Source organism: Poromitra crassiceps (genome assembly GCF_964638095.1).
Source record: "Poromitra crassiceps genome assembly, chromosome: 5".
In the NCBI taxonomy this organism is placed as follows: Eukaryota; Metazoa; Chordata; class Actinopteri; order Beryciformes; family Melamphaidae; genus Poromitra; species Poromitra crassiceps.
The window spans coordinates 59,845,376-59,869,364 of NC_139642.1; the positions used below are offsets into that span (position 1 = coordinate 59,845,376).

Below are 23,989 nucleotides of genomic sequence, written 5' to 3' on the forward strand. Positions count from 1 at the left end.
CACGCTGTAATGTTGACAGTTGATGTTTGTTTTTTGTCTTTTGTTGTTGTTTCCCCCCCTTTTTTTTTCCTTTTTCTGTGTCTGAGTCTGTTTGTCTTGTTTGTTTACTGTTCTATAAAAAACTGAAAATAAAATATTGAAAAAAAAATCTCTTAAACTAGTTTTAAAATTTCTACAAACCTTAGCACCAGAGGTTTTGTGCAAGTTTATCAGTAGACAAAATGGCTGTAGGTTTACCAGGGGCACGACATGTGGCAACTGTGAAATTGCACGCCGTTAGTAAGACCTTCGGGCAGTCTGCTTTTTCCATTAATCCCCCCTAGCGGGCCCGCCGGCGGGCTGAGCCCTTGTCATCTCTCACAAATGACTCTCTACAGCAGCTTAGGAAGCAGGCAGGGAGACATACAGCACACCAAAATGTCGGGAAGAAACATGGCTACAAAACTCTGACAAGCATTTGTATTCAAACGAAAAATAATTCCAACCCCAAGCAACATGTAGCAAAAACAAGAAAACGGTGCATGCCTGCGTTTATTTGGCGATTTGTTTTTGCAAGTGAATCTTTTATCTCTAAACGAGACGGCTTTCGAAAGCCAAGAATCTGCTCTTTCCAATGAAGTATAGATCGTCTCTGAGAGATGAAAAGTCACTCAGTACGCTGTCAAAGAACAGCAAAAAAGTGTTTAACGTTTTACAGATAAAACTACAAGTTATGTCTTACCTTTGCTGTTTTCCAATCAAAAGTTGTGTTTGACTTCATAAAAACGCTACTAATTGCTACTCCTAATGCCTCTTCATCATCTTAAAGCATTGTTTTTTACAGTCATTGTGTTTACAAAGCCATATGGAGGATTTTACATGGAGTGGTCATCTTCACAGAATAGACAAGCTTTGGGTTCAGTCGACAGCATTTCCTGGAAAACTGCCTGACGTAAATTATTTCAGTTCAAGTCGATTCTATTGGCTCTGACGCTTCCATAGAGGTGTCAATCATCGAAATCGGCCAATGGGGTCCCGAGATATCCCTCTGCGTGAACAGAGGTGGTGGTGTGCTCTGAGGATTGTTCTGGTGTCTCAAGGAAAATGAACGTAGGTGCTCTTGAAGAAAGGGTTCATCATATTGGAGCAAAAGGCAGGCTTCAGGCACTCGTACGTGGAGCAAGGAAAACTAGTTAATTTAAAGTTTAAAAGCCTTTATTATTGCATGGCTTTACATGTAGAACAATTAACAATTAAAAAAACGATTTATTTAACCTTTATTTAACCAGCTAGGTCAATTGAGAACCAGTTCTAATTTACAATGACGACCTGGCCAAGAGGCAGCATAAAAGTCCAAACAATTGGACATAAAGAAAAACATAGAAACAAATAATACAATTATACACGTCATACCAATCCTAAAAGAGAGTAATATTTACGGTGACATATAAAATGGCTAAAAACAGTAGGACACATATCAAGAAGCAGATGGCTAAAAGCAAGTGCAATGATCCGTTGCAGATGATTCCAGTCATCTGCAGCAGAAAACGGAAAAGAGGAACGACCAAAGGAGGTACAGGCATTGGGTATGAGGAGATTGATGGAGCTACTGGAACACAGACTGCTATTTGTGTTGTGGATCAGATACGGGATGATTCCGTATTTTAAGGGATGGTTGGCAACCCTACTTTTTACCCCTAAGAATACTAATGGAGGTCAGTCTGGAGACCTGCTGAGCATTAGTGTGAAGTACAGTACAGTATTTACTAAGGTGGTTATAGTGATATAAAGTTACTAACCATGCAGCGGCTCTGCGACCTGCCAGCAGCCATCGTCAGAGATCCATTCACGACATACTGGAGAGACAGGAAAGACATATTCAGTACAGGAAGACTTGTCTCTGACGATGTTACATGAATGATATAACACAACATTAAACCAAATGATGGTACTTTTTAAATGATCGTAAAGCCCCCCTCAAGTGTTTCTGTTTAACGGTTGCTGTTCTATTTCAAACATTTTCAACATGAGCGCCATCGCACAACACACAGCGCACGGAGCGTTTTTTGTGTGTGCTTTGTTTTGTTTCCCCCTGCAGTCGCGTGCAGAACAGTTCAGGACGCAACGATCACACGGACGCTAGCCAGCTGCTTTCCTCTGTTTGATGTTGTTGATTGTTCGCACTGTAAACCACAACACACTCAGAGGCTCCTCATCTGACTCATAGAGGCTCATCAGCTGATCCCTGTAGTATAAACAATAGAGCTGCTCGCAACAATAAAAGTACTCGTGAATAGCAAAAAAGACATGAGCGTCTGAGCGCCCGCAAGCACAGCACGCACGCACGTACACACGCACGCACACACACACACACACACACACACACACACACACACACACACACACATCAGCGGATTATCCTGCACTCGCACCAATGCGACTGCGTGACATTTTTACCCACACATCTAAAATAATGGATATGCATAATGTGACCATTTTGGATATTGACATTTGTTTTTTGTAACAGGGTTTGGGCCGAAGTCTCGTTATAAGTCTCAAACGCCCTGATTGAGTGCTCACTGGCTCTGTGGTGTGGAGCTGCCCTGCCTCCCTGCACTTGTCTCTACAGAGCAACAAGGCACACACACACACACACACACACACACACACACACACACACACACACACACACACACACACACACACACACACACACACACACACACACACGACCGAAAACAGATAATAAATAAATAAACAAATAAATAAAGAATTGACAACGTTAGTGGAAAGTTAGTTTAACACTATAGGCTATGTATTTTTTCCTTCAAAAATAGTTATACAAAAAACATTTTTTACTGCATATTTGTCAACCCCTTACAATAAATACGTAATTTAGCAGACCCTTTTGTCCAAAGCAAATTACAATAACTGCATTTTGTCAACAGTGAAACCAACTGTGCATCACAGTCTTCATTAGCTAAGACTTCTAAGAGAAATAAGCAGCATTTGTTGCATTCTTTCGCCACTTACAAGTAAAGCTCCCCAGACGAATACGCCACTGATCGTGCCATAAGCCCCAAAGTGGAATTGAGGAGCTGCAATCACTGCCATCGCAATGCCAAACAGGAACGTCAGCAGGCCGATCATGATCTGCACCGTCTGAGGGATGACAGACAGACAGACAGACACAAAGACAGGCAGACAGTGAGACAGACATGCAGAGAGACAGGCAGACAGACAGACAGACAGACAGACAGAGAGGCAGACATACAGACAGGCAGACACAGAGACAGACAGACAGACAGGCACACAGACAGACAGGCAGACAGACAGACAGACAGACAGACAGACGGAGAGGCAGACAGACAGAGAGACAGATGGACAGACAGACAGAGAGCCAGACAGACAGACAGACAGACAGACAGAGAGACAGAGAGACAGACAGACAGAACTTACCAGGTTGTCGGCAACTGCCTGCGTATGCCAGGAAATTTGTTTCATGTACGTTACAACTCCCTGGGATAAGATGCGGCCTACACGAGTTTACACAACCAGCTAATAGCTAACGGGTGAGCTTAGTCTGTCAGACAAACACTGGAGGTTTTATTTTGGGTATTAAAGCATGAGCGTCTTTATGGATATCTCAGGGAAGTGCCTTCACCATGGGGATGTTCTTCACAAGATCCTCTCCTCTTAGCTGTTGTAAGGATATACAGAGAAGAGACCAGGCAGCCTGGCTAACATAACATTAGTTATCCCCAAACTCAGAGGCAGCGCTTGGCTCGGCTGCCCTACCCAGTAAACAACGTATAGTAGCCGATATCTGTTAAACCAACATTTGTTCCAAAAGGAAATAAATAACGTTAATCAAAATGCCATGGAAACATTAGCTAATCAACACAGAGCTGCAAAGATCAGTTCATCGGATAATTTCCCCCGTATGACGATAAGTTGCCCAGAGCAGCCAGGAGGTCTGGCTCGTCTGGCTGCTAGGAGCCATCTCCAACAACGAAAATCAGATTTCCATACAGGCGTCATTTTGATAAACTGACCTCATAGTGGGAATCTAAATGGTTATTTTGGTTTTGGTTACTCCTGCAGCACGGAGCGATGGGAAGTGCACAGACATTTGACAGCGTGTGTGTGCGCACGTGCATGCGTGCATGTTTACACTATAAAAAACAGGCTAAAGGTCCTTACACATCGGGGGCGTTTTTTTCGTGCAATTAATTCACACGTCAATAATATGTTCCGAACCTATATCAGTCATTGCAACTGTGCATACAAACGGTGAAGTTTGGCTGAGCGTTATTGCGGAGTTAATTTTTTCGAACCACGGTCGATTTTTCAGAAATTCGCTTCTGACGTGTACACATCTGTGGCTGTGATTGACAGGTGGGTCAAAACCCACACCGCAATTCCGTGCTGTATATTCACATCGCTCTTGATGTGTAAGGACCTTAACGCTTTATAATACAGCCCGCAAATTACCCTGTAAGTAAGGGTAACAAAATCTGTACTTACAGGGTAAGTACAGGGTACCAAATATGTACTTAAAGGGTAAGTACAGGGTACCACAGCTGTACTTACAGGTTAAATGCGGGTTTCAAGAAGTGAATTTACCCTGTAAGTACAGGCTACCAAATCTGTACTTACAGGGTAAGTACAGGGTACCACACCTGTACTTACAGGGTGACTACAGGATACAAGAGGTGAATTCACCCTGTAAGTACAGGTACCAAATCTACCACACCTTTACTGTAGTTACACTGTAGTTACTATGTAAATACGGGGGAATCGACACTGCTTTAGAATACAGCGCCCCTGTAGTTAGTTAGTAGTTAGTTTTGGGGACAACGGATGGAAATTAGCCTCGTGCTAAATCCGGCAATTTTTACACTTTTACTATGTTCCAGGTTTTATTATCTGTTCTATGGTTTCTGTGTTCATTAATTTTGCACTGTCCCGTCCAAATAAACAAATAAATAAAACACTGTAGTTACTATGTAAGTACGTGGGAATTGACACTGCTTTAAACTCTCTCTCTCGTAACGGGACAAGCCCCGTCTTTTATTGTCACACGAACACCACAACACATGCATGCGGCCACAACACACTCATGCTGACGGTGGCCGGTGAAAAGTGTCCTCTGCATTTAACCCATCCAGGCATGTCCTTTCCTCCGGGGGGCAGGCCAGGAGCAGTGGTCGCTTTCTCGTACAGCGCCCGGGGACCAACTTCGGATGTTGTCGTCACTGGTCGGATGACGATGACGATCTGATCTTCTGCATGTTTTTAGTGGGGGGGTTATATACGGAGGAACCCCCTGGGGGAGCACGGGGAGAACATGCGAACTCCACACAGAGAGAAAGGCCCTTACGACGAGATACCCCACCTGGGCAGTAGGCACTGAAGATATGGGGGGGAACACAACCACAGCGCCCACAGTGTCCCAGGCGAGAATCGAACTTCTGACTGTGAGGCGACAGCTCTACCACTGAGCCACCGTGCTGAATACACCCCGCACCCCTGTAGTTACTATGTAAGTATGGGGGAATCAACACTGCTTTAGAACTGCTTGTAGTTAGGTAGTAATTACAGGGGTACAGGCTGTATTCCAAAGCAGAGTCAATTCCCCCGTACTTACATAGTAACTAACTACAATGTAACTACAGGGGTGCAGGCTGTATTCCAAAGCAGAGTCAATTCCCCCGTACTTACATAGTAACTAACTACAGTGTAACTACAGGGGCGTTGTATTCTAAAGCAGTGTCAATTCTCCAATACTTCAATAAAATAAATGTACTCTCCTGTGATATTCCATCAGCAGTGTGCAGACTTTGTCCAGCACCTGCACGTTTGAGTGGATGTGCGCGCTCTACTTTGTATCAATTGTCCAATACTTAACTAGTAACTACAGTGTAACTACAGGGGCGCAGGCTGTATTCTAAAGCAGTGTCAATTCCCCCATACTTACATAGTAACTACAGTGTAACTACAGTACAGGCGTGGTTGTACTTACCCTGAGAGTACAGATTTGGTACCCTGTACTTAAAGGGTAAATTCACATCTTGTACCCCGTACTTACCCTGTAAGTGCAGGTGTGGTACCCCGTACTTACCCTGTAAGTACAGATCTTGTTACCCTGTACTTACAGGGTAATTTGCAGGTTGTATTCTAAAGTGTTACCAAAAACAGTGGCATTATGTAAACAAACTGGCATTTAAAGGGTTAAAATTCTTAAAATAAAAAAAAATAAAAAACGTGGTATCTATGTTGAGGACTGAAGTTCTTTAAAAGATTTAGCAGATTATGATTTATTTTTTTAAGAGGGGGAAAGACTCATATCGTTAGGGGACAGAAATGTCCCGAAGTATAAAAGTACATGTTGAATTTGTTCCATGCACAAGAACCTTAAAACTGAAGATGAACCTGACAGGTGAAGACCCAGTTTTTCAGTTTCAGATTTTGCAGTGATAACCCATGGAAGGGGAGTGCTAAAAATAAAATCAAAGAGATAAAATGGAAGAAAAATAAACTTTTACAATTATGAAACAAGACACATTATAAAGTTTCACTTCAAAACAAATCAAAGACATAACAACTTAAAGACAAGTCAGCAACTACAGGATCTAAAGGACAAGGCAAAACAATGGAGTGGACTGGTACCTACCCCCAGCACCTGCGACTGATGCTGCTCGAACTCGCGTGCAAGGGTTGGTTTTGCTGCCAACATGTTTCAGGTTAGATGAATCTCTGCTGCTCTGAGCTGCTCAGCCTCCTGCTGTCTCATATATGTCTTCAAGACAAAAGGCTCCACCCCAAGAGGATGGCAGGCTCTACCCCAAGAGGATGGCAGGCTCCACCCCAAGAGGATGGCAGAAAGGACCTGGGACAGCTGGGGTTGGAACCCAGACATTAGACATTAGGTTTAGGCAAGTACAATAATTTGGTTAGGTTAGGGTTAGAGTTTGGTTATGGTCGTGGTTAGATAATAAAACCCTAACCCAGTGATACTCAACCTGAGGCTATAGAGCCACATGTGGCTCCTTTATGGGTAGATAGGGGGGTAGGCTTTTTTAGGTCCTACTTAACATAAATAACAAAATAAAAAACTTAAGAAAAAAAAAGGGAAGAAAGGGACTTTTTGGGATTGTGGCCATTGCAAAGATTTTTTTTTTGTGTCAATGCGGCTCTTGAGTAGGGAAAAGGTTGAGTACCACTGCTTCAGGAAGAAGTAGTTGCGGCGATCAATCAAATTAGTTCAGGGCATGGCTTCCTTATAGAAAGGCCTTCTTACAGAAAGGCTTCAGGGCAAAATTGTCCCACGTGTCAGCAGTGATCACAAACCCCTCACCATTAAACAATCAATGGACAATTTGCAATGACATTGAAACCTCCCTCAAGGGGCCCTGTGTCATTCCCAACATTCGCTGCATTGCATAGATGACGAGTGGGAGTTTAACGGGGTCAGATGTACAGTATGAGCATTCCCACTCGGGGCAAAGAAGACGGCCCTAATCCTGAAGGGGGGATTACTCAAGCAATTGGGTGAATTTGGTTTGACCACAGAAGAGATCGACAAACTGGTGTTTGTCAGCGACCAAGCTGCAAATGTGCAGGCAGCGCTCGCCCAGTGGAGGCACATCAGCTATAGCACACGTGTTAAATACAGTGCTGAAACACACCTTCAAGAAGGCTAGGGACGATGAGGAAGATGATGACAGAGAGGACTCGCGAGTCGCGAGTCATCGTCTGACTCGACTCTTCCCCTGTAACAAGTTACAGTGGAATCCGCTTATAGTGATCACGGTTATAGTGATGAACCACTTATAGTGATCAAAAAGCTTGGTCCCAAATCATCTCCTATACACATGCTGTTTAAATAATTCGCTTATAGTGATCAACACTCTGCTTACAGTGATCATTTTGGGCCTTGTCCCACCTGAGAACAATGGAAAACATATTTAGGACTACAGTAATTGTATTATTTTTTACTTACAAACTGCTAAAAATGAGCCAGCGAGATACAGCAGTGATACTCCATGTCTGGTGGTGCATGTCTGTCTGTATATATCAAGAGATTGCATCTCTGTGGAGAGATGGCGGCGTCTCTGTCTACGTGAGACCGCTGTGTTTGAAACATCTAGAGGCCTAACTCACTGTATGCATTTTTAAAGTCAATAACATTCCTTTACTTTATATGTACTGTATTCATGTAATACATATACAAATGTCAATTAGATGGTAATCTGCATGAGAAATAAAGAAAAGGAAAAAAAGGAGTGGATTTAGACTGTAACTACGGGGGTGCGGGCTGTATTGTAAAGCAGGGTACTGTAACAAGACCTGTAATTATAGTATAACTACGGGGTACCACACTGTAATTATAGTATAACTACGGGGTACAAGGAGTGAATTTAGACTTTAACTAGAGGGTAACAAGATCTGTAGTTATACTATATCTATATAATCGGTTCAACTTATGAAACCTATTGATAATGCATTCACCTCATAAATAATGACATACTGCTCTTCCCTACATGAAAGTTCATAAGCCATATTTAATAATAAAAAAGTATCGGTATCGATATCGGCAATTCTGGCCCAGTATTACTTGGTATCGGATCAACACCAAATTTTGCAGTATCGCCCACCCCCAGTCACCACTGTGCCCTGAGCTCGAGCTGACTCAACCCGTCTGCAGCAAGCACTCGCTCACCCACACATTCCATGCCACAGTCAGTAACTGCCCATATGGAAACAATACAATTCTTTTATATCAAAAATTTGCCTTGTTTGTTTGCTCCCCTCATGTTAGAAAGTATTCACAAATATACTTCACATTCATCTAGCAAACGTAATTATTTAATCATGAAATAAAAAAAATGCTTCCAAGTTGCAACCGCTGCCTTTTGGAGATTAACTGCTAAATGACAACATAGTTTAATACACGCTTTATGAACTGAGCGGTTCAGTGAGTATAACTGCTGGTCTGGAGTCAGCTGAGCGGAGCTGAGCTGAGCTGGAGACATGCATTTGAGCGTCACTAATCACAACACAGCCCCCGCAAAATGATTAATTTCACTATCAGAATCTGATCCATTTGGTCCAATAACATTTAGAAAATCTAGAAGTGCCGCATGATTCAATTATTTTAGCCCATTCAAGTTGTAGCAAACTCAGAGCAACTTGAGGGCTAAACCGAAAGTTACCCAGCAGACTAGCAGAGTCCGACGTCTCTGTGAGCTGCTCTGGGTGGGGGAGGGGGGTGATTCCCCAGACCATACATGGGCAAACTACGGCCCGCGGGCCGGATGCGGCCCGCGGGCGCCACCTGTGTGGCCCGCGATGGAATTGGGAAAAAAAAAAATGTTATTTTTTTACACAGTGCACCTGAACGCAACATGCAAGATACCCGCTGAATAAGTGTCCAAATGTTCATGTCATTCTGACCAATACTTCACTTCTGTTATAGCATTTCAGTCTGGAATATGGAATATCTTTCAATAATCTTTATGGCTAAAAGGCTACATTGAATTAGACATTTAAATAATTAACTCATTGGTTTTGGATTTATTTAGCTTCAAGACTGCATTTTTGTTGGTGTGACCCTCAACACAGGCTTTGATCATCCCGGGCCACTTACTGATACTTATGCTTAAATTAACCCACTCATATTCTGATTTATTTCAAGAAAAACATTTTGGCTAGTGGAAATTCTAATTGGCTGGTAACTTTAAAATCTAGCAGCCATATTGGCAGGTGGTCAAAAAAGTTATTTTCAAGCCCTGAGAGCAGGTGGTGACATAGGAGTGAGTGAGAAAAGGATGAAATATTGGTGGTTAAGACTGAATAATGACATCACAACTGTTAATTTAAAATGAGTTATTCCTCTAAACGTGGCTTCAAATGCACCAAATCTTTCACGCTGGCGCCGTTCGGCCCTCAGCAAAACCTCGTAGCGAGGACATTTTTTGTGGCCCTCTCTATCATCAAAGTTACCCATCCATGGGTTACGGCATGACAATATTTGTTCGGCCCCCGGCAACAATCTGGGTTTCTCATGTGGCCCCCCATGAAAAATAATTGCCCACCCCTGCCCCAGACTCTGGGGATGACTGACTCAGGTGACTCGAGTCATACAAACTCAAGTTAGTAAAAGGAGTCGAACCTCCCATCACTACTTGGTGGCCCTCTGGAAAACCATGGTGATGAACCACTGCAAAATCACCCCAGACGATCCAGTACCACTCAAGAAACTGAAACGCAGGTGAGATCTTTGTTAATGAATAAATTAATCTCTTCTCATTTCTAACTCATTCTTCACTGTTTGCCATAGCCCAGAGGTTTTCAAAGTGGGAGGCGGGCCTGCCCAGGGGGGCTCCAAACAGTTTCAGGGGAGGCTCAGTGAATGGAAGTGACAAATATTCCATTAGTTATTCCATTAGTTATCAAAAGGAGATCACATAGAATAGGGCGGGGAAAAAAACTTTTTTTTCACGTTATTTTTTGTTCTCGCTTAAACCGAATGTTTTATCGTCACTCAAGATTCTCTGGATCACGTGTTGGCTTGGTTCGAGCCTTAAAACTCGTTATGTTTGGATTGATCGAAAAGTCTATGGAGCCTTGAACTATAGCCTTGTGTGTGTGAGTGAATTTATGACATCACTGATGATTGACATCACGGAACTATAGCCATGTGTGTGAGTGAATGTATGACATCACTGATGATGTCATCAGTGGGACAGACAGAGAAACAGAGACAGACAGAGCCCTAGCTCCCTTTTATATAGGGCTGGGTATTGGCAAGGATCTCACGATACGATACGTATCACGATACTTGGGTCACGATACGATTGTATCACGATATATTGCGATGCGATACATATTGCGATATATTGCGATATTCTACAGAATTTACTAAAAATTAAATAATAGAGCTAAAGATACAACACACTGTGTACCACCCAGGTAGTGTAATAATATGTACATCACTTTATACTGATAAGTTAGTGGACAAATTTAGTCAAAACTACTGAGTGTTGAGTGTTACTGAACGCATCGCTATGGGAAATATCGATACAGTATCGATTAGGGGTGGGAATCACCAGATGCAGAGGCCTGGCATGGCATGGCCTGCTTTTTTTTTTTTTTTTTATATCGCGATACTTGGCGTCCAAGTATCGATACAGAAAATAAAATAAAATATTACGATATATTGCCGTATCAGTTATATTGCCCAGCCCTACTTTTATATACTTATGATGTTAATGTGACAGACCAAAAATAAAAATACTGTAGAATAAAAATAAAGATTGTTCACAAGTCCCCAATCTGAAGTCTGAGTCAAGTCTCAAGTCTTTTGAGAATGAATCTCTAGTCACTGTGTGTGTGCGAATTGAAGTCCAAGTCCCCATCTCTGGCGCCATCACTGAGTAAGTCTCTCTCAGCGTAGTCAGTTTACATGTACAGTATGTGTTTATGTAGGAGAGAGCAGGTGCATGCGTTGATATGAGTTGGCTAATGAGTCACGCATTTTGGTCCTCCGCTAACACCTCTCTCTCCCTAGAGGACACTAGCCGGACCCTTTTGGGCACAGCCATTTCTGTGGGCGGCCCTGAGTCTATAGTTATTTTGTGTTGTGTAGGCTATTTGATTATTCTATTCTATGGTCCCGGCTGCCTAGTTATTTCAATAATCACATGGATGTTCGTATCTTCTATGTATAGGGGTTAAACTGGCATAATGGCTCCATAACATGAGAAATAAACAATAATACATGGATGGAAGGCTGTTGACAATTGAATGAGCTGCTCACCTGTTAGCCTGGCTGAGGTAGCTTCTAGGAGCTACATGCATGAACATGTACATACAGCCCACACGTGTATTACATCATGGTTTAATTGTAATTTTCTTATTGAATTAATACATTATACAGTATATGTGCACCCTGTTCAGGGAAAGTGTCTCTCTTTCCCCAGAGTTTCTCTGAAAAGGAGGGAGCGCTGCCTATAGCACCATTATGTGAATGTGCTGACTCTATAACATAATTCACCACACTTCCCCTTTTATCATGTCAAAGAGTATCACTTCTGCAGAGAAATTGAGCGTATTTATACCTTTCCCTTCACTTTTTATTTTGAAACTTCCCCCACGAAGTGTCACAACTAGCTTGACTCGTGTTATTGTGTTTACTTCCCCTTGGGCAAAGCTAGTAACATGACTCGAAAGCTAGCCTATTCTTTACCAACTCCGTGACAAACACAGACTTTGGGAATACACAGCTTATTCTTGGAATATCTCTATGGTTATCTTGACTGTGAGGCATCGTTCCAGACTTCCTCTGCACATGTAGTTCGGTTCACTATGTCCAGAGTTCGTTAATTTTTTTGGGAGATTAGGAAATCTATACATTTTTGAAAACTTCATAGAATAACGATTCAGAAAATGTATGATTCCATTTTCACAGTAGCCAATATGGTGGCCATCTTGGGTGTTGTAAAATGACGACCTTTAAAAATAGTCTTTTCCAATCTTACTTCTAGATTACCTAGATGATTCCAGTGGCTAAATATACATTTTTGGGGGCAAGAAATCCAATGCTGCCATTTAGAAATCAGTAGGCCTACAGCTGATCAATGGCACAGGTTTAGGTCGCCATTTACACTTATCTCCTTATCCTGGCTCCTAAATGACATATGAACCTGATCCAAGTGGGTATCTGAACAAAATGAATCAGATGAAGATATAGTAGGTCATTATACATAACCATCTACTGTATGCCACACTTTTTGGATTTTATGATAATGGTAATTACCCCATAAAACCCAGAAATCTGGCTTCTCGACTTAAAGGAGAATAAACCCCTAAAAACAAGGTGATTTGAGTAGAAGCAGAAAAATCAGAGAAGCAGATTGGTGAAAGGAACAAAACAGACAAATCATAATATCATAATCACTAGCCCTGAAGCCTTCGTGGGCAACTCCATTTGTCACATAGTTACATCCTATACACTCTGTGAGCTGCCTGCATGTGACGGAGTTGCAGACTTGTCAGTATCCTCCTTGCGCACAATGCATAAACAAGATGATGCATAAACAAGATGATGCATAAACAAGATGATGCCCAAATATGTCACTGTGGACAAGTGAAATGGGCAATGCAAGATCTCATGGTTGGTGATTACAATTTCAAACACGAATATTTGTATTATTATTTGCCTGATTTACTTTAAACTTCCAATCTGTTTCTCAGGTCTTTCTCTTTCCATTCAAATCAATTTGTTTTTAGTGTTTTATACTCTTTCAAGTGTGTTTTATCAGTATAATGGAGGCTACCTGTGACACAGGTAGCTAGCTACCTGTGACACCCTAACCCTAACCCATAACAAATACCATGTTCGAGCATAAGGATACATGGCACCAGAGTATCTTAGGCACAGGTTCAATGATACATTTTATTATTGTGTCATAACCTGAGGTTGCATGTCTTGGACACTCAGGTGAAGAGAGGGGCACAGCTGTCAACTGATCACCACCTGGTGGTGAGCTGGGTCAGATGGTGAGGGAAGCCTCTGGATGTCCTTGTTAACAGGCGAAGCCGCTCACACCACCCGCACGCGTGCCACGCTGACGCCGTGCCTAAGCCACGCTCACGACATGCCTGAAGCGATCACTCAGGCCTGACGCTGAATTTCCAAGCGTGACGCTGAAGCCGTGAAGCCGTGAGGCATGAAGTCAAATGGGAGTTGTGGGCGGGTTCAAGGCGGCGAGAGAGTAGGCGCTGAGAGGAAAAGAGAAGGCGTCTTGTGTGAACAACAAGGCGTACGTTCAGCTTGTGCTGCTTCAAGCTTCAGTTCTGCTTACGTGCGGCATCCTGTGTGAATGTAGGCTAAGGATGGGACACTGTTGACCTCAACTGAGCAGTGGAAAGAGCACTTTGAGGAACTCCTGAACCCTCTGATACAGGCAGACCTGGAGGATGATGGGGGCTCAATGGGGAAGTCACTGACGTACAGTAGTCAAATAACTCCACAGTGGAAAAGCCCCAGGGATTGATGAGGAGATCCATCCAGAAATGCTTTAGTTTAGGCTTTGGGTGTTGAGGGGCTGCCATGGATGACATATATCTTCAGCATTGTGTGGAAAAGATAACTGAGCCAGAAGGCAAAGCTCTCAATCGACCAGTCAATCTTCATCCCAACCCTCATCTATGGTCATGACCGAAAAGACGAGATCACGGATACAAGCAGCCGGAATTGGTTTCTTCAGGAGGGTGGCTGGCATCTCCTTTAAGGGCAGTTTATAGTACATGGTCGCCACCGACTATGCGACTAATGGACATCGATGATAGTCATGGCCATGGTCGGTGGCGGCCATGTACTATAAACTGCTCTATAGGGACAAGGTGAGAAGCCCAGACTCAGAGTAGAGCCGGTGCTCCTTTGCGTCGAAAGGAGCCAGTTGGGGTGGTTTGGGCATCTAGTAAGGATGTCTCCTGGCACGTCCAGCTGGGAGGAGGCCACGGGGCAGACCGAGCACCAGGTGGAGTGATTACATCTCCACACTGGCCTGAGAATGCCTTGGGATGTCCCAGTCAGAGCTGGTTAATGTGGCCAGGGAAAGGGAAGTTTTGCGGTCCCCTGCTGGAACTGCTACCTTCATGACCCAACTGTGGATAAGCTGTTGATCTGGATGGATGGATGTACATGTACTGTAGGCCTACATGTCGTAGTGGTGGTGTTCAGGATGTTTCCATGTGGGGTGCATGTGGGAATGGTAGTGATGTTATGCTTGTAGGTGATGGTAATGCAGGTATACGATAAGTACTGTAATATGTATTTGCAGGTATTAGTGCAAGAACTCAGTGTACAGGTACAGTGTTCAGCAGAATTGTTTTTTCCCCTCCTTTGTGTTTTGGAAGACAAATATCCAGATAACCAGAATATTCCCATCAATATGATCATGTCCCAGATAATCATTTCGCAATATAAATTCAGCTATGTTATATTAAAATTAAAGATAGCCACCCATACATGTGCCATTGACCATCTGTAAATAGCACCATTGGATTCCTCATCCCTAGAAATGTAGATTTGGCCACTGGAATCTTGATTCTATGTTATCTAGGAGGCGAGATATTGAGAAACTAGTGTTTGAAGGTCGCCTAAAAAATCCAAGATGGTGGCCATACTGACATCTGAGAAAATGGAATCATATATTTTCTGACTTGTTATGCTGTAAGGTTTTCAAAAATATATAGTTTTCATAATCTCCCAAAAAATTGAACGACATTACACAAGGAACCTCACTAATGGCCGGACTCGGTACAGGAACTTTAATAGCTTAGCAAATGACTACAGCCTATAGCTGCTACTGCTACTAGCCAGCCACCATGCCACTGCTACTAATAGCCATCATCCACCTTGGGCAGACTAAAGGCAGCCTGTGTGCGGAGGGAATACGTTCACTAGGTTCAGCCAGAGAGGGACTACCATCCATGACCAGCCGATGGTGGTCTTCTTCAAGTAAGTGTGTCCACTAATGCTATCCGCTTGGTTTGCTCCCACTCCACACACGCTATCACACGACTGTCTGCTTGTTGTTGTTGCTTGTTGCTGGAAATCCGAAAAGCAAGCGCGCCGCGGATGAGAGTAGATTATATGGCCTGGCCCGGGCCACTCAACGTGTTGTGAGTGGCCCGGACCACTCAACGTGTTGTGAGTGGCCCGGGCCACTCAACGTGTTGTGAGTGGCGCGGGCCACTCACAACGTGTTGTGAGTGGCGCGGGCCACTCAACGCGTTGTGAGTGGCCCGGGCCACTCAACGCGTTGTGAGTGGCCCGGGCCACTCAACGTGTTGTGAGTGGCGCGGGCCACTCAACGCATTGTGAGTGGCCCGGACCACTCAACGTGTTGTGAGTGGCCCGGACCACTCAACGTGTTGTGAGTGGCGCGGGCCACTCAACGTGTTGTGAGTGGCCCGGGCCACTCAACGTGCGGTCGAAATTGCGCCCAGGTGGTGCGAGTTACTGTCTTAAAGTGGTAATCCACTTTTTACACTTTTACCATGTTTCAGGTGACTGTTCATGTTCAATGTGTTCATTATCGTGCATTGTCCTGGCCAAATAAACAACGTAAAGTAAAAGTAGAGTAGAAGTCGACCGATAAGAAACCAGTGTTATTTTTCCACGAGGTTTGCAAGTTTCAGTTCCAGTTCCTCCTATGTATTTGTATAAGCAGTGCAGCCCTTCTATACGTGACCTCACCTCACCTCACCTCACTTCCCCCTGCTGGCTGTACAGGGAAGTGAGAGTGGAGACAGAAGCGCTGCATCTCCAAGCTGGTGAAACACACATACGCAATCACACGCATGCACGTTCATGCACACACAGTGCCAGAGAGCGGGGTGGGGGACAAGGGTCTGACCGATGGTCCAACCTGTGCAGACCTGCACCGCTTGCTTTAACACCTGGATGTGAGTTTTGTTGCATATTCATTACCTCCATCACCTGGTACCGTGCCGGAAAATTTTAACTTTAACTGTCATCAACTGCAGCATATTGACAGAATATCATGACTACTATCTCATTCCAAATATTACCATCATTACAATTTCTTGATGTTAACAGATGAAAGTGCAAGAAGTAAATTAAAACACCAAAAACTGCTTGTCAATAAATACATGCATAGCATTGTTATAGTAATAACCATAGACCATAGACGATTTGTATCTTTCTCTTTTTCAAGCTGCTACATTTCAGATAGAATAACTCCACATATTAAAGTAGGATGTCTGCAGGCATTAGCACTTAAATGTAATGCTTTTTAGACATTGTAAATGCTCCTTACAATAAATTATACAATTTTATGAACAATAATAATGAAGCAGGAAGTGACGTTCTACTTTGCCTCCCTATTACAGGAAAAAATTAAACTTGGTAGAACCAGTACAAATAACTTTATAGGCCATAATGACCAAGGGAACAAAAGACACTTTCATTATGTTCCCATTAAAGAAAGCTTAAAAGCTCTGAGAAACGAAAATGTACGCCATCAAATCCTGAATCCTGTCCATTCAGAGAAGAGCATGTTGCCCGATATTGGAGATGGGCGTGTCTCTAAATCCAATGAATTGTTTGCGACCCGCATGCACTTCAGATCATGTTATTTCAAGATGCGTATGAAGTATCGAACCCTTTGGGGTCTGCCAGGCAAAAACACAAAGTGCTCGGTGTGTACTACACGTTAGGAAATGTCTATGCACACAACCGATCCACTGTTGACTCAATACAGCTTGTCCTACATTGTTTGGAGAAGGACTGTAAGCTGTTTGGAACTGAGAAAGTGTTGATGTCAGACTTGCGTGACCTGGAGTCAGCAGGCATTTGTGTTGAAGGGAAAACCTTCAGAGGGGGTATTGCCTGTGTCATTGGAGACCATCTAGTCCAGGCGTTTTACACCAAATGTTGGGTCAACGTCTCACTAATTGCAACACAAGCAAACTCAATGGATTTTGTCTCCTCAATATGTTCTGGATGACAGAAAAAAATCCCAAGAAATCCTATGTGGGGAAAGTTTTGAAAATCACCTAAATGCGATCCTACCACAATGCATTTTTAGCCATTTTACAATGGAAGACTATGGGATGACTGTTCAAACCATGGTCAATTTGAACTCTCACTACTCTTATATATATATTTTAAGCTAGAGATTCAAATATTATAAAGGTCACCACTTTTAGTCCTTTATTGCTGTCATTCAGATTTTCTTTTAAACTTTTGTACTTTTTGAGAAATCGCAATCTGAGTTTTATAGTTTTTTTCAACTGTTAAAATAGTTAGGTCATTCCGAGAAATACGTTCCCTCGGAGAGGGGAGGTCCGTTTCTCAGTTTGTTTGCCATCTATGAAGGTTAAAAAACAAATTGAGCCCCTATGCCTCTCACGAAATGCAGGCAACATTTTTGAGAGCCATAAATCCAAAATGGCTACCATCAGCTACGTTGGAAATTACCATTTTTATGGTTTGGCATACAATGTTGCATGGTTTCTGGGACTTTTTGAGTGGAGGAATTCCTAATTGATGTTTTGATATTTTGACCTTCAAATCCAAGATGGCTCCCAATTTTCATCTCAAATCTTTCATCTTTACTGGACTAATCTTGGGTCCCACTATCTTGGAGGATTTACTGAAAATTTCAGCTTTGCAGAATATTTTTGCAGGTACTGTCTTGTTAGAAAAGAGGATTTTCAGAGAGATCCTCTTTCTACAGCCACTGAGAGAACACCAGCTAGTTACAGTGAATCAGTGCAGGAGTTGGAGAAGGACCCAGATATGCAAATGCACAAAGGCATCAAGTCAAACAGTGTTTTGGACAAACTGACACATTTCCATGTTTGTGCACGAGGACTCCCACCCTGCCTTGCCCATGATCTATTCGAGGGCATAGTTGACTATGATTTGGTGACTTGCAGTTCCTAGTCAAAACAAGGAAATGGTTCAGTTATGATGTACTTAACAGAATTGTGACTTTTACAGGAGAGAGTCAGACCAAGGCTAATGTTCTACCTACCAATGGGAGAAAACTTGGGGGGCATGCTGCCCAAAACTGGTGGCTTCTTCGGTTCTTGCCAGTACTGTTGCATGACAGTGTCAGAGACCCTCAGGACCAGGGGCGGACTGGGATCATAATTCAGGCCGGCCATTAGATACCAAGCAGGCCAGGCCGATACGGGCCGACGCGTGTGCCGGCGTCTGAAGGGGTCGTTTGAAGCCCAATTTGGGTCGTTTAAAGCCAGATTTGGGCCCTTTGAAGCAGGACGAAGTTTGGCAACTCATACTGCTACTTAGGCAGGTGGTGGAGCTTGCGTGTGCTCCTGCACTGTCAGAATCACAGGTTGCCTACATGAAGGTCCTCACTGTGGCGATTCTAGAAACTGTAGGGACCCTATAGGCAAAGATTCGCCAGGGGCCCCTCCAACCTCATCACCATCATTTTATTAATAACCTGACACCAATGAAAAATACATCAATATCATAATTAGAATTCCTCGAGTTCCTAGGACATATTTTATTAGCCTATTCATAACTTTCACACATGGTACAAAGTTAACTTTTTTTGTCCACCAGCCAAATGTCTAGTAAATGTTCAAATGTTACCAGCCACTCAATCGATTAGCATTGTTTGTTTGTTTTTGGCTGGTGGTGAGTGAATCAAATCTACCACTAGCAGCCAAAATTTATTTTACCAGCATTTGGCTGGTGACTGGTGCTAATTGTGTCCCCTGGGTTTCATAGCTTAACTATTAGCTTAGCCAGGTTAATTGAAAGAAAAAACCTGACACCATTGCTAGCTGAATTTATTCAAGTATCTCCCCATAGGCAAAACTAAAATAACAGCATTCATTTATCTGCCTAATCAGTATCTGCTCAACTTGTTTTTTTTCCCCACATCCTCTTTTTTCTCTTCCGTTATGACTTCCAGATATTTTTTCATTTCCTTCATTCACTTTCAATTCAAGAGAATATGTGAATGATGCAAGTTTGACAGGAATGAGTCAAATACATTGTGGTCCCATTTGAGGTTATTGCTGATGTGGGTTCAAATTTCTTGGAACCCAGATCAGCAATAACCTCAAATGGGACCACGACATCACCACCATCACCAAGAAAGCACATCAGCGACTCTACTTCCTCAGGCAACTGAAGAGGTACAGGATTAAACAACGCCTACTGCTCCGCTTCGACTCCGCCATCATTCAAAGCATCATCACCTCATCCATAATTGTCTGGTACGGTTCAGCGGATCAAATCTCCAAACTTAAATTACAGCGCATTATCAACAAAGCAGCAAAAATCATTGGTTGCGACCTCCCCACCCTGGACTCCATATACACCTCCTGAACCATCACCCGTGCCTGTAAGATCATTAAGGACCCCTCCCACCCAGCCCACCCCCTGTTCCAGCCCCTACCCTCAAGGAGACGCTACATATCAATTCCCACCAAAACCACCCGCTTCAAAGACAGTTTCTTTCCCACAGCCATACGGACTCTGAACTCCCTCAGCACCCCTCTCCCTCTCCCCCCTCCCCCCTCACCCTAACTATACGTCTGTTGGTCTTGTATCCTGTATTTATGTATTTATTGTTGGAAGTGGGAATGGTGTAACTGTATAATTGTCTAAATGTATCAATGTCCTGTTTCCATGTTATGTCAGAGCTACAACATCATGTACTGAAACTAAATACCACCAACCTGGTTGCGTGGAAATAAAAGTATCTGAATCTGAATGTAGCTAAATTCAAAATCGTCCAGGCCAGGGGATGACATGGAGCCTCTTTAGGGAGCTTTCAATGCCATTGCAAATTGTCCACTGGTTGTTTAATGGAGAGGGGTTTGTGGTCACTGCTGTGGAGTAACATTTGTCAGCCCTCGAGGGGCCCTAACGGACTGGGGGCCCAAGCCTGTCTTGCCTGTTCACAAGCTGCGCGTCCTCATTGAGGAGTAGGCTACCTGGAAACAAGGCATGTCCTCTTCCCGCTTCAAAAGCTTAGACCCAAACATCATTACCTTTTACATGATCCAGATCTTACATTACAGTTTGGGCCATTCATTCACACATGGACAATGAGATCAAGCACAGCTATTTCAAGAGGTGCACCCGGACAAGTAAGAACTTCAGAAAAATCAAAATTTATTTGCAAAAGACTTGATGAGCTTCTTGATTACATCCCACTTGGACACTACCACAGAGGTGGGAGACTGCTGGTTGCTCTTAACCACAGCCCACCATGGATCATGTAAGGGAGATCAGAGATAAGATCAGAAGCACTCTGCCTTCACTGGAAGAAGAGCATTTGGAAACCGTTATCACAAAGTTGACGGGCCTTGAAGTCACAAATCTTGACGACTGCACATTCCTAACAGCAACAGATTTGGATGGGATTTTGTCATCAATACAGTGCAGACGGATGATCTTATGTTGTTTTCTTTGATGTCATTAATGTATTACATTAACACACTAATGTATATTTATTACATATCTTGTAAACTGTACATAACAGATGTATATTTGTTTTATGTTTTATATTTTGTGTAACCTAACAGCTGTATTCTATAGTCTGTATTCTGTACCCTGTTTTTATATTTGCCTTATAACATCTTGGGACAAACATTGCAAACTAGCTTAGGCTATAAAAGTCAGGATATATAACAAAGACTGTTTCCTGTGAATGCTCTATGTTTATGTATCTGTCCCTATAGAAATAAACTTTTCAATCAATCAATCAATCAATCAATTTGGTATGTAATCGACTATGAACAGTACATCTCTCTCTCTCTGAAAAGTTGAAGTCTCTCTCCCTCACAAATACTGTAGGGCTGCTCGATTATGGCAAAATCAGAATCACGATTATTCGATTTGATTGTCACGATTATTCTTTGACTTTGGACAAATCATGCATTTATTGAATTTAAAAGTAATAATCATGTTTTAAAAATTGTTGTAAGCCAAAATCCTATTTGAAAATATAATTTGATTAATCGCCCAGCCCTACTCTCAAGTCATATTTTGTTTGCTATTCACCTTTTGGAATTCACTTTACTTTTTCTTCCCTTTTTAATCCTTCCCCCCACCCCTTCAGTGCCTCAACTCCAGAGCACCTTGGTTGTGTCCTGTGCTCCAAACATTCCTAGTTTTACCGGCGAGCATCTGGTGGGGGCGTCAACTGTGACTCATCCAGAGGAGCTTCAAATCCCATGGCAGATGTTCCCACTTGCATTGATGAATGCACTGAAGGAGAAGAGGAGACCACAACCAAGTGATAGAAAACAGATCATCAGGATCATCATCAACGACTTTTGTGCTTGCACACGTGCCTTAGACAGGGAAGATAGCGTTCTGCCTTGCGTATTTGTCCAGGTGTTTTGCACCAACAATGTACCTGTTTAAATGTGATATAATTGTCTGGGTAGACGTGACCTCCCTGATTTCTAAGTTAAAACAGCCCCGAAATATGTTGGTGATGCAATTCTCGGCGGGGATGCGTTCACGGCACGTGCCGCAGGCGTAAATTAGAGCCGTGCCAAAATCATCTGCGCCCCCAAAATGCCAGCGCAAACGGGATTTGGGGGGTCTTAAGTACCAGAATTATTCACAGGTGCGGCCAGGCAATGCTGGTCATTATGTCAATCGAAAATCAGATTCCCGTCTCGCGAACGCTGTTTGCGTGCAATATGCTGTAATTCTCTCCATGTGGACTCACTCGTGCAGAGGACAGAGAAAGATGGAGAGAGCTTATTGACAGATCGTCTGTGGTGCCAACGACCCTCCGGGTTATGGGATAGGTGAAGGTGAATAGCCTATGTCCATTGTCCAACAGGTTTTCTCAATTCATTTCCCTCTTTGCGATGTGATAAAAGTTTCTCAGTGAGTTATAGTTGAATGCCTCACTGAATTATCTGCTAATACCCAATTTTAGCAGCAGAATTTGATGTCCTGGCATGGCAAGGCTGTGCGTAATGACATATCCAAAAGGACATTTAACTTTGCAGTGCGCTGCGCAGCACGGAGATTATGGTGCGCTCCAGCGCAGCGAGGTATTTAGCGCGTAAGAGGTCCTTTTCAAAGCTCTTAGCACAAAGTAATTGCGCGCTGCTGACCAGGGCCGTAGCCAGGGTTCCGAAATAGGGGAGGTCCAACGGGCGCCGCCGAAAAAAAATTGTGTTTTTTTTTCTCCCCTTTTTAAGCCATATTTAGAGTAATATATCATTTTAAATCAACATTAGGATTATACTGTTGTGATGTCATTATTCAGTATATTCTCTTTCATGTCACCACCTGCTCAGCTCTCCTGTCAACATAATTGTAACTAACAAACACAAACTGTTTTAGCCAAATTCATATCAAAATGACACCTACAAACACAGGTACACAACCCAAGCCGTACACAACACACAAAGTTACTTAGACAGACTAGACACTTACTTTCTTGGTTGTTGCTAAAAAATCTGTCAGTGTGTGTCACTCACTGTCTGTCGTTCACTCGCTCACTGTCTCGCAGCTCGCTCACCTTCAATTATCTCGCCAGGCAGACAGAGAGTCATCACTCACCACCATGCTGCTGCTCTCTCAGAATCAAGTTACCGCGGACGCGGCGTCAGATGACTTCCTGCCTGACCTGCCTTTCGTTTCAAAATAAAAGCGATCCCGTGTTTTTCATGCTTTTCCTGTTTTCCATGCAGATTGTTTTATTTTTTTACAATCTTCGTTCTCAGGACACTCTACAATTTTCTGTTCCCAAAGTCCGAACTGAATTGGGGAAGAAAGCTTTTAGGTTCTCTGCACCCACCGCATGGAACAGTCTGCAGTCTGATCTTAAACTTAATAGCTTAGTAACCTTAAATGGTTTTAAGGCTATGGTAAAATCTCTTGAGAACAGGCTGTCTGTATGCAAATGTTTTATTTGATCATTTTAATGTTTTTCAATTGTATGTGTTTATGTGTTTGTTTGTTGTAACTTTGTGTTGCTGCTGTTTCTTGGCCAGGTCTCTCTTGTAAAAGAGATCTTTGATCTCAATGGGACAAACCTGGTTAAATAAAGGCTAAAAAAAAAAAAAAAAAATCTCTGAAATATTAAAAAAATCTCTGAAATATTAGGGGAGGTCCGGACCTCCCCGTCCTCATAGCTAGCTACGGCCCTGCTGCTGACGATAAGATAATGCCATCTATCCCCACCTTTTAGCACTAAAACGCCTGCTTTGGCATGTGGCACACCTATGCCCAGTACAACAGGCATGCACTTGTGCACACCCCCAATTTGCATTGCACACGGCGTTAAACAAGCGCAAATGCTAAATTACCACTTTTGCGAAGATAGGGCCCTTGATGGCTATGGACACCACCACACCAGGCAGAGGCAAGATCAAGGAGATTGGACAACAGCTGGTTGAGAAATACCCTGATTCCTTCTTGGACAAATGTGGCTCAAATGTTGTGGGTTAG

The 23,989-nt window shown here is 43.0% G+C and overlaps 1 protein-coding gene across 1 annotated transcript in view; it reads right to left on the reverse strand.

Annotated features, from left to right (window-relative positions):
• LOC310777616 (membrane-spanning 4-domains subfamily A member 15-like) overlaps positions 1–6,737 on the reverse strand; it is a 36,114-nt gene extending 29,377 nt beyond the window's left edge. Inside the window, exons 1-3 of the mRNA XM_083637990.1 lie at positions 6,656–6,737; positions 3,013–3,141; positions 1,779–1,835 (exon numbers count right to left, since the gene is read on the reverse strand). Of these exons, the coding sequence (XP_083494116.1) occupies positions 1,779–1,835; positions 3,013–3,141; positions 6,656–6,718 (249 nt within the window). The 5' untranslated portion in view covers positions 6,719–6,737. The remainder of the gene's footprint in view (positions 1–1,778; positions 1,836–3,012; positions 3,142–6,655) is intronic.
• Between the last annotated feature and the right edge of the window lie 17,252 nt (positions 6,738–23,989).